A 12,248-nucleotide genomic window follows, 5' to 3' on the forward strand; every position below is an offset into this window, starting at 1 on the left:
AGAACTCATACAAATTTGGATCACCAGTACATGTTTAACAGTGTACCTTCCTTATAGACAATTCATTACATGAAACTCCCAATCAACTATATATTTTGGTTTACAAAATGGTATTTCATTGGGTGAAAATGCTTGTTATATTCAAATCCATTGGTTGAAAATATATCATGATTATATCCATTTCATTTGCTGAAAATGAACGTTATATTTAACTTCTTACTTTTTAGCCCGCCAAGATGAGGCTGACCTGAAACGACGTAAACTAGACTATGCAGAGATAACCCCATGTCTCAAGGACGTAACCCGCTCTTGGGAGGAGCTACTATCCATGCCAGGTCGTCCGCACACGCTGGTGGATCAGGATAAACTAATTGGCTATGTGAAACAAGGTAGGAGGCAATTGTAGGCTTTATTCTAAATAATTCTGTTAGTGGGAGGACTTACTCTCCATGCCGGGTAGATTGGGTGCCCCTGTTGAGCAAGATAAACTCATTGGATATGTTGAATTGAACAACTAGTTGCAACTGTATGCTATATAATTATATTTTAACACCGTTAATCGGACGCGATCAAGACCCAGATAAAAACTTGGGATACACGGAATTTCGGATTAACAATTATAGATATTTAGTCGAAATAGGTGTGAAATATCGAATAGGGACCGTTATTTTGACCTCAAAATAGCCATTATTTGAAAATAGCCATTTTTCGGATTATTGATAAAAAATTGATTTAACAAAAAAGAAAAAAAAAGCATGAGCGAAAAATTATTTTGAAATAGTGATAATTTCGGATAAATAGTGTTGGGATTAACAATATTTAAATGTACTAAATATCCTTGCCTCCCAGAGGAGGCTAAGTCTGGCCCACTATACATACATGTGGAGCATGAAAACTCATGGGATATGTGAAACAATGTAGAAGGCAGCCAAGTCATTTCTTTGTACTTTTTTTAGGCAGCTTATTATGTTTACATCTTCAACTTTCCAACAATGGTTTGTTTTCAACAGGAGTTCCTCAGAGTAAGCGTGGTGAGGTATGGTGGTTTCTGGTAGAGCAACATCGACTTCGAGTCCCTGACCTTCAGGAAAACACGCCTGAGGTCGACTACAACGAGCTGCTGAAACAATTGACCAATCACCAACATGCCATCCTCATTGACCTTGGTAGGTTAACCAATTTGAAAACTGTCTTTAAATTAAACCATTTTGTGCAACCCATGCTTGAGAACAAGTTTGAAAAGGACTGTCACGAGCCGATCAACACTGCATTGACCTAAGTTGGATATCTTGTAAAGAAGACTATATATTGGATAAATCTTCTCTTCTACCCTAGCTTGAAGAAAAACACTTTTTTGAGTATATACCTAGACTTGAGACCATTTGTACGCACAAAGTATTTATTAACCATTTGCAATTCTTTTATTCAGTTACATCTTGCAAATATAAATTAGATGGTCAAGGTCAACATTGAAAGTCAAAAGCAAAGGTCATTGATCAACCAAGGTGAATGAGCCTAATAAATGTTTTCTATTGTCTCTGTACTAGTTCTCTTATAACTTTTAAATTTATTTAAACATTATTTCCTTAGGGCGGACATTCCCGGGTCACCCATACTTCTCCCTCCAACTGGGCAGTGGTCAATTGGCCCTGTTTAACCTTCTAAAGGCCTACAGCCTGATGGACCATGAAGTCGGATACTGCCAGGGCCTCAGCTTTGTGGCCGGCATACTCCTCATGCATGTAAGAATTTGAAGTTGGCAACATTTATTTCCCATGATTAACCTGTCTGTCAAATGGCCTTTGTTTTATTAGCAACATCTCTTTTGAGTTAAAATACAAAGCTGTCTGTTTTTAAAAGCTATGACATATTATTGGTTTTCTGTTCTGTTGTATACTGTGGCATGAACAAACGTTTCATATTTGCAGATGGAGGAATTGCAGGCATTTGAAGCATGGAAACATGTCATGTATAACCTCGGTCTCCGGAAACAATACAAGACAAACATGATTGCCTTACAGGTTAGCGCTTGAAGATCCTCAGTTAAGACCCTATCAAGTGCTGAAAATCACATACCTTGAGGAAATACTTAGGAGAAACTGTTTCTGTGTTGTGGAAAGCATTATTGTATTATAACAACTTGAACAAAGTAAATGTTGTTGGTTCCAAAGTGCAGGCCACCCTGTGAGTTCTTCCTTTGTGTTAATATAATGACCTTAAGCCAGATAAAAAAAGAACATTTGTATAGTTAATAGTTATATATAGAGATTAGGGCCATGACACACTATTTTGTGCCTTTGGAAATACATATTGTTTTTCTGATTTTATTTGATATTTCAATTCAGTGACATGTCAGGGCTATTCCAGTAAAACATATAACCTACGGGGGGAAGGCAATTATTTAAATAGTATATGGATGGGTGTATTTTTCGCTAATTTGGACCCTGAAAGGGTAAATTTGCTTCCATAGGGGGGTGGTATATTTTTAAAGTGCCTTCCCCCTGGGGGTTATATGTTTAAATGGAATAGCCCTCAGGAAGAAATGCTGAAAATTTTATTAATAATTGCAAAAGATACAGCTTATATGCATGACGATGTGAAGCAAATTTTGACTGCAAAATTTGGCGGCACACATATGACTTCACAGTGATAGATCGTTTTTGAGGCAACGAGCATAATATTCTATCAATATTTAAACTGCAATTCAATTTTAGTTTTTAGCCTAACATGGAATCCTTATAAGGCATTAATGTAGAAAAGTTTAATTGTATTGATATATTATAACAATCAGGACATTTGAAAAGAACTAGAGTGAATTTTGTCCAAATCAGTCCTAACGAACTTGGTTACCATGGAAACATAGGTTAGGTTTGTGTTAAAACTCTATAGGTAAATAATGCGAAAATACCTTTCCAGTCAAAGAGAAGTTTTAAACTCATTGTAAAACATGATACTGTTCATTTAATATGTTATTTCTTAATTGTGATTATCTTATTATGTCTCCCCCATTCATGGGGAGACATATTGTTTTTGCCCTGTCCGTAAGTCAGTCAGTCAGTCAGTCAGTCAGTCCGTCAGTCCGTACATCACACTTTGTTTCCGCTCAATAGCTAAAGAACGCTTAGACCCAGGATCTTTATACTTGGTATAATAGTTGGTCATGACTAGTAGATGACTAGGTCAAGGTCACCGTGACCTCGAGGTGAAGAAACGGTTTCCGCTCAATTACTAAAGATCCTTTGGGTCCTGGAACTTCATACTTGGTATGCTAGTTGTTCATGACTAGTAGGTGACACCTATTGATTTTGAGATCAAAAGGTCAAAGGCCAAGGTTACCTTCAGGTAAAAAAACGATATGTTGGCGGTGACCTTAAGCTTAAAAATGGTTTCTGCTAAATAACTAAAGAACACTTGTACCCAGGAACTTCATACTTGGTATGCTAGTTGGTCATGACTATTGATTTTGAGATAAGTAGGTCATAGGTCAAGGTCACCGTGACCTTGAGGTGAAGAAACGGTTTCCGCTCAATAACTAAAGAATGCTTACACCCAGGAACTTCATACTTTGTATGCTAGTTGGTCATGACTTGTAGATGACCCCTATTGATTTTCAGATCAGTAGGTCAAAGGTCAAGGTCACTGTGACCTTGAGGTGAAGAAATTGTTACTGCTCAGTTACTAAATAACGCTTGCACCCAGGATCTTATGCAGTAGATGTTCACTATTTAATATGGGTGAATAAACTAAACTTCACTGTTGGTTCGCCTCCAGTCCAAAATTACAAATTTCATGTCCATCATTTATTTTTTCTCAGCTACGACCACACAATAGGGGAGATAAGCGCTTTTTCAAAAAAGCAATCTCTAGTTTCTTTATGAAGTATGTCCAAACCCTTATAATTGTATGTTGTTGTTCCTAAACAGTGAAACAAATTCTTTGATAACTTTCTTTTAATAATTCACAGATCCAGCTATACCAGTTGACACGTCTGCTCCATGACAACTACCACGACCTATACGAACATTTCGAGGCTCACGACATCGCCCCCACCCTGTATGCCGCTCCCTGGTTTCTCACACTGTTTGCCTCACAGTTTCCACTGGGATTTGTATCCAGAGTATTTGGTTAGTGTACAGCTACTTGTTGTGCTGCAAAATAAAGTATCTTAAAGTTTGTATGCAAATACCTCTGTACCATTGCAGATGTTTGCTTGAAATCGACTAAATTCACTCTGAATTAAGCATTTCCACTTACTTCAGTATCAAATGAAAGTTTAATTGGAAGGGAGATTAATTTCGTTACCCTATTGAAATTTAAGCCTTACCATGTAGGGTCCGAATAAATTCAGACTAAGGAAAGTGTAACCTGATCCATGCTAAGTCCAGATATCTGGACCGTTATAATTCCCTAGATGAAGTTCACCAAATCCATTTCCACTTGCATTCTTGGAGCAAATTACCATATCAATATAAAAAAATCACATAACAATATAATTTTATGCTATAAAATCTAAAGGCATTTTTAGCTCGTCTGTTTTTTAAAGAAAAAAAAGTTGAGCTTTTTTTTTATATCTTTTGTCTCAGCAATGTAATTCAAACTCTTAACCATGGCCATAACTGAAATATCATTCAAGAGACTGAATCATTGAACACATGTTACCGCTGACATATGCGCGTGAGTTGTAAGGTCCATAACTCTTACTCCAATAATTGTTGTGTAAATTACTTACCCCGAAGCCAACTGAGAAAAAGAGGATGATGGTTGGCTTCTATGTGCAGTGCTTTCGTCCAATTTTCCGTCCTTTATTTTAAATTTTCCATCCATTATTTTATCAGCCCATAGAATATAAACTTTCATTAATAAACTATTATTTTGTTTTATTGTAATTCTATGTCTTTCCAGATCTGATATTCATGCAGGGTTCAGAGGTCATATTCAAGGTTGCCATGGTGTTGCTAGGCAACCACAAAGAGCTGATATTGCATTGTGACACGTTTGAGACAATTGTTGAATTCATCAAGACCACGCTGCCGGAGATGAGCATGATACAGATGGAGAGGGTCATAAACCAGGTGAGATTGGTAGCATTGGTCTTAAATTCTCTGTACATACATGCCACGGGCCATATATACCGCTTTCGTGGCCTAGCCGTTAGAGCATCTGCCTACTAAATGAGAGATCAACGAGGCCCAGCATATACATGTAGGATAGGAGTGGGGACTAAAGATGTTTTTGAAACTTGGTGTCTCTTAAGTTCAGTGGACTGGCCCTTAATTAAGAGGAGTGACACAACAATAAACAAAACACTTTTCACTTGACTTGACCAATGTTTATACATAAACATTACTTAATTAAAATGTCAGATGGTAATTACCATTTGCTGTCGGTGTATCGTTGTCCTAAGATTTAAAAAAAAACAAATGATTAATTGGTCTGTCAAAAATTGGAATTTTTTCATCCAGGTATTTGACCTTGACCTAAGCCAGCAACTGCATTCATACGCGGTCGAATACCAAGTGTTGAAGGAAGAGATGATGTATTCTCCTGCGCAGGGGGATTCTGACCAGCTAGCCCGCCTTGAACTTGCAAATGACGCGCTCACGAAACAAAACATGGAGCTGATAGATAAACTACAACATGCTCATAGCCATGAACGCAGCTTAGAGATTATGATTCACAACTTTCAGACACAGGAAGCAAAGTTGAAATCTCACATTCGGACTCTAGAGCTGGAGAGATCGGCTCTATTGAACGCTGTGCAGACATTAAAACAATTGATTCCTGAGCAGGACAGGAATAACTTTGACATTAACCTTCCCACCCTGACTCCCAGCATGCCTGTCTCACCAGTGCATCATGGGAGAATAGTGGGGCATGATGGGATAGCAATCACAGATACTCTTCCCCAAGGAGGTAGCATGAATAGCAATGAGCAGACGGACAGTTCTAGTGAAAAGGATAATTTCTCAAAGTCTGCCAGATTTAGACCCGATAGACAAAGTTGAGACAAGCTTTGTAATGTTGTGATTTAATGATATATAGAATTAGTATACAAAATGCATGTGTCAATATTGAAATATAAAGTGTATTATAGTTATTTTTAAGAAAATAAGGAAGGGAACAAATTTAGTTTGTGTCCGAGTTTTTTGCTTAACGGTAAAAAATATTGGAACAATTCTAATAAATTTTTATTTTTAATGATAGTTTTAAAGCTTCGAACAGTATATCAAGTATACCTATGTAAATACGAATAAAATTGTCGTTAAATATACCATCCAACCCATTCACATCTAATCATGCAATTGTTAAACCTCAATAGTAATCTCTACTCAGATTTACTGGTAATAGCTTTATTTTTAATACTAAAACTACTCTTTGTATTTTCCAGATACTTTTACTCATCGAACAATGCAATTAATGGTTCTGTGATTTTTCTGTGTTCATTTTAAATAAATGATTCATTACAATCAGTATTTATTTTTCTAGTGTGTTATTAAGCTGATGGTATTGCTTCTTTAATAAGCTAATAATATTCTTTGATAGCTATATTATCTTTTTGCACGAGGCTGTTTGTAACAATTTCATGACAACATACCGTACACCTTCTGTCTGTTTGTCTGTCTTGGAAATGCTGGAGAAAACTGTTGTTTGATAGTTTTTTAAAAGTGTATATATTTTTAATCACTTGTCCAGTAAGCAAAGGGTCTTTTGTTTTCCCTAAACGTTTGACGTCATAATCCACGTGAATGTTATTAACATTTCCACATCAAACAAATATTCTCATTCTTCAATTTGGGACCAGTTTATAAACATAATGATGCGAGTTGAAGGGACCTTCTTACAACAAAAGTACCCGAGATTAACTATGAATGAATCATTTTTATGGAGTTTTTTTTATTATATATTAAATTTGTAAAATTTATGAATGTTGATTTCTTGCAGTACAAATTAAAAAAAATGAAACAAAAACACTTTTAAACAGTGCCTGCATATTAATTTTCTGTTATGATATTATTATCAGGAGATTTCTTCTCTTTTCCTGGACAATTTAAGAAATTAATGACAGTTTTATAAGTAAATGAAAGGGTAAGAAAATGAGAAAAAAAGTAAATAAAAGGGAATCTGTCTCAATAAATGGCTCAAGTATAGTAAAAAAATAAATATGAATAAAAAAATGGCTCAAATATAGTAAAACAAGGAATATGAATACAATAAATGGCTCAAGGATAGTTTAACTAGAAGTATGAAAACAATAAATGGCTCAAGGATAGTTAAACTTTAAAACTTTTTAAAACTTATGATTGATATATTAATACAAGAAAGACATTATAGTTAAGTTTATTTTTGGTCATCTTAACCTTTGCCCGGCCTGCTGACTTGATTGATTAGAAGCCAAAAATAAACTGCTAACTTTCTGAGCTTTGAACGCCAAATGCCTCTATACTTGCCAGTTTGCTTGCACAAGCTTCTTTATAACGTAATTAAACCAATCAATGTCTAAATGGAGATTTGGTGGTTGTAATCTGCTTAGACTTTTGATGGCTGGTTTCGTTGGAGCTCTTCTTATTGATTTAATGTGAATCTGTCGGACGATCTCATTGGCTGAAGCATGAGCCTGATCACTGAATCAGATATCATATAATTGTATGTACATCAACAAGTTAGATGTTTTATATGTTACATAAACTTAATGACTTTCTAATAAAGATCACATTTTGTTAAACATATTTTTGTGGTAAGAAGTAAGTTGTATTTATTATTTTTATCAGAGTGTATTTGATCTAAAATATTGAAAAGGGCATTATAACGCTTATATAAGATAGTAGCTGCGCTGCATTAATTTTAACAATGAAAGTATTGCATTATTAATGCAGCTTTATAGTGTTAGATATTGTATTATTTTTATATGTCTAATACATGGGGGATGGATATGTCATCTATTGATACTGATGCTGGATGTTTTTATAATTGGATTATTTTGCAAAGAAATATTTTTGCTACAGACATTTTTATTACGATTTACCCATGTAATGTCACCCAAGAGCTTCACGCATTTTGTGCCGTCTTTAAAAGAATAAAAATGTTCATCTTTCAGTTAACGGCAACATTATTTTATACCCGCCAGTGTTTCGGAGAAAATGCAAGATGTTGTCAAAGTGATGGTTTCATGGCAGTGTCATAGGCGTCGTATGTGTGCGGAAACTTCAATCTTGGCCATGGCTCAAATAATGATATTTATTTGAAACTTCATACACGTGTTGCCATTGAACAACAAAACCAACAACTCTAGCTTTAATGATTGAGTTATGCCATTGTTTTACAGAAAAGAAAACAAAACTAACAGAGGAGCGTTTGCGCTCACTTAGTGGCACTCTTGTTTTCATTTTTATATGCCAACATCCTAAACATTTGTCTCCAGAAAAATACAACATATAAATAAGTTTGAACTTGCATGTTTTACAAGGAGAGTGGGTTAATTTATAGCAACATCATACGTATCCCATTCATTGGTAAAGGTGTTATAATGGTTGTACATTGTGGTTAGAAAACTAAAGGAAATCAGCTTGACCAGCTTCATATCCAAATCAACGAAACTATCCTTTAAGTTCTGTTTCTCGTAGTTACATTTTGTATTTCCTAAATGTATGTTGTATGATCAATAACTTAAGAATCATTTGTTCAATTATCACCAGATTTGGTCAGAATGTGGGCTAAATATCTTGAACAAGTTCGATAATCAGTCATATTGCTAGAGACACTCGAGAACTTTCGAAGCTTTTGTCCAATCATCACCAAATTCGGTCAGAATATGTATAGGCATTATATCTTCGACAAGCATGATTACCAGCAATGTAGCCTCAGTCAATCAGCAGTTATGACCCTTGAATTGGCAAAAACTATTTACAGTGTCCACTCATAATTATTGTACAATGTACGTAGGGATGTCTAACACTAACGTACAACCTCTTATCACCAAACTTGGTGTCTAAAAATAGTTTAGTTTATACTTATATATTTAACAACGATTGTGAAACAAGTTATTACATCATTATATTAATCTATCTCGTTGGCACGATTTTACGCGAGAGTGTGGTCAGGTGTTGTGGGGAAATCCGGAATACCCGGAGGAATCCCACTTGTCTAACTGGGTGACAGCAAACCAAACTCACATGCGCCCAGGCCGGGAATCAAACCCAGGTCGCCTAGGTGAGAAGCGAGTGGGCTAACCGGACAACCTCTTAAAAATAAGATGGTAGTATGAAGCTCTTGTTGATATACAATTATTGTTACTTGTTTAATAGATTCTTTATTGAATGCCCCCTCGTGTTCACAGGGGCCAGAAACAATTTTTTTTTTATTTAAGCCTATATGTATATATATAGAATATATATATATATATATACATGTAAGAAAATAATTTGTTTCTGCCCCCTGTGCTGGTGTTATATCCTATATGTATAGTGTTCTTCCATAACCATGCCATGTGTGTAACAGTAAGTCTTTCATAGTTACAGATTATTTTACATGTTATATGCACGTGTTATGCTTTTCTGTCCAGTCTTGTATTTTTATCATTCATGGTTGTATGTGAGATTGATCGTCTAAAAGTTAGTTTAATCTTATGGAATGGTTTTATGAGCTTATGTGTTTACAGTGTAACCAGTTTATATACATATATATTCATAAAGCATCTTTAGTTATTTCCTAACTTAAGTTATTTTCCTGATTTAAGTAACTCAGTGGTAACTCAAAAATTCTGAAATACTTTTTTATTGATCTTATTGAAAAACACACTTTAACGTTAAAAAATATATTATTGAAACACTTTTTAATATTTCTTTTAATTTGACTATGACAATTTGAAAAAAGAAGCAAAGTTATGAAATGAAAAAAATCCTCTATAAATATGTGATGTACATTAATATGAAGTTTTAATTCCTGGTGACCCAAATTTATTTTGTTGAAAGGGTTTAATGTGTACGGTATAGAAACAATATGTCAATGTTATACTGATGCAAATTTTGCAAACACCCATTTCCACCTTGTGAGGTTGAAAATTGCATTCCACCTTATGAGGTTGAACAATTGGTTTATTCACTTCTGATTTCAGTTGAAAAAAAGAACAAATACTGCTGTAATTTTATTCAAATTGTATTTTCGGTCGTATATTTATCATATATAGGGATGATAATCTCAGTAAACCTTTTTTCATCTATCAAAATAAAATTTAAGTATGTATTTTGGCTTATTGAAATAAGCTAAACCTGTTAACCTTTGGGAGTTTCGAGAAATTGAGGCCAGATATTGCAATAAGATTTGTGTAGATTTCATTCATAAACTATACAAGACATTTCTTATAAAATTTATTGAAAAAATATATTCCAAGTTTTAATGCTATAACTGTTATAACAGCTTCTCTGATTTCTTGGCAACTTAACATTGCAGTTAATGTTTTTATTCAATCGGATAACTAAATCTGTCATTATCATATACGACAACAGTCCTGAATCACTTCCTCATACAAGGTGAAATGTAATTATTACGGTTGAAAATAATATTATCACAATTGCCCTTTGAGTTTGTTTGTGTAATATTTGTTTTTTTATTATTCTATATATCCTTTATCTGTCCAAATGGTTATATATCTGTACTAGTATTTTTTCCTTCAGTCAGTTATCAGTAAGAGCATATTGTGCATTTATTGCCAAAAAGAAGTATTTCTAACAATAACCTTGCTTGGAGTCTTGTTTGGCAATTAAATGTCACTCAAGCTCGCATTGAAATTATCGACTCTTGATTGTGTTCATTCTTTTCAAATTTCGTCCATTTTCATATCTCCGCATTTTGTTTTATATATTTTTGTTTATAAACATATTTGTGAACTGTTTGCTCATGAAGTGGAATACACACATGATAAATTGACATGTGTGGTGAATATACTCTGATCATCTGGCTTAAGACTCAAGTTAGTGTGCATGGCTGTTAAATCTACATGTGAATGATATGGTCTAAAATGCTTCACATTTTGTGATGGCCAGATGACAAATTATCTTCCGTTTGATAAGTTATTGAAACTTGATAGTTTTTTTTAGCCCCTGAACAACAAGTTTATTAAGTGCAATAAGTTATTGAAACTTGATTGTTTTTCTAGCCTCTGAACAACATTGTTTTGAAGTGCAAAATTTTAATTTTGATAATTAAATCACCATTTATTTTCCAGTCTATATTTCTTTTGAAAAAGCATATCTTTATATCACTCAACAAGTTTAATTCTCACTGTAACATAGGATAGACCTTTTTGTTACGCTAATATTGTCATAATGTTGAAAATGCAATTTGTTTCACTAAACTAGCTTTAAACAGTACATTAAGGTTCTCATATATTACAATAATGTTTTACATACAATTATGCGTTTGTTTTACATATTAAAGTATAATTCTTATGTTTACCATAGTCACTTTGAACAAAGTCTGTATGAGAAGACTGTACATGTTCTAAGACAAAATGTGTCTTTTCTTCAACTAAACAATTATGTAAGATGGTTATAATGGTGTTAGTTAATTTTCAGCTTGTTCAATGCTAAGATTCATGGTGGATTGGGAATAAGTAAATTTTACCACGTTATACTCATTTTATGTATACATTAAATGTGCTTATTAATACTGATTTGTCTTGTGCATTGTGTGAACATTTCTATTATTACAATGTTGAACTACATCAGCTGATAGATAAAACAATAAACTATAAACACTGCTTGCTTTCATTTGGTAGAGAAACTCCACCTTGGCCTCCAGGTACATGTACATGTATGCACCATGGTATTAATACTCCTACTGGTGTTTATAATGGACAGTCACGCCTACATGGCAGCATAATGGCTTTACCCTGCCATATCCCCAGTGTGTCTTCAAGTAAAGGGAATTTGACCCTCAAATATAGTATATGGTATAATGCCAGAGAAAGTTTGAAGTCTTAATACTCAGAGCTCCTGAATGTCTCAAAACCCCTTACACGCCAACAAGAAGGAAAAGCTGCCATTTTACAGGCCTCCCACTTGTCTTTGTCATATCTTCGTCTGCTGCATATACTAGAGTTATGTATTCATCAAAGGGAGTCCCGTGCGTACATGCACCTCGCGACGTGCACGCGCTAGCGGAAATATCAATCTATTATACTGATTATACTGTCTTGTTTTGTGGTACCAGTGGCCACGGTAAATTAGAGATTTATAAATCTTTAAGGATGG

The 12,248-nt window shown here is 34.4% G+C and overlaps 1 protein-coding gene across 2 annotated transcripts in view; it reads left to right on the forward strand.

Annotated features, from left to right (window-relative positions):
- LOC128228373 (TBC1 domain family member 1-like) overlaps positions 1-11,755 on the forward strand; it is a 52,577-nt gene extending 40,822 nt beyond the window's left edge. For both annotated transcript variants that reach the window (XM_052939663.1, XM_052939662.1), the window contains exons 12-18: positions 228-389; positions 1,011-1,166; positions 1,591-1,742; positions 1,929-2,021; positions 3,965-4,124; positions 4,903-5,072; positions 5,463-11,755. In XM_052939663.1, coding sequence (XP_052795623.1) covers positions 228-389; positions 1,011-1,166; positions 1,591-1,742; positions 1,929-2,021; positions 3,965-4,124; positions 4,903-5,072; positions 5,463-6,005 — 1,436 coding nt within the window. In that variant the 3' untranslated portion in view covers positions 6,006-11,755. The remainder of the gene's footprint in view (positions 1-227; positions 390-1,010; positions 1,167-1,590; positions 1,743-1,928; positions 2,022-3,964; positions 4,125-4,902; positions 5,073-5,462) is intronic.
- Positions 11,756-12,248: the final 493 nt, after the last annotated feature.

This window comes from Mya arenaria, chromosome 3 (genome assembly GCF_026914265.1).
Source record: "Mya arenaria isolate MELC-2E11 chromosome 3, ASM2691426v1".
Classification (NCBI taxonomy): domain Eukaryota; kingdom Metazoa; phylum Mollusca; class Bivalvia; order Myida; family Myidae; genus Mya; species Mya arenaria.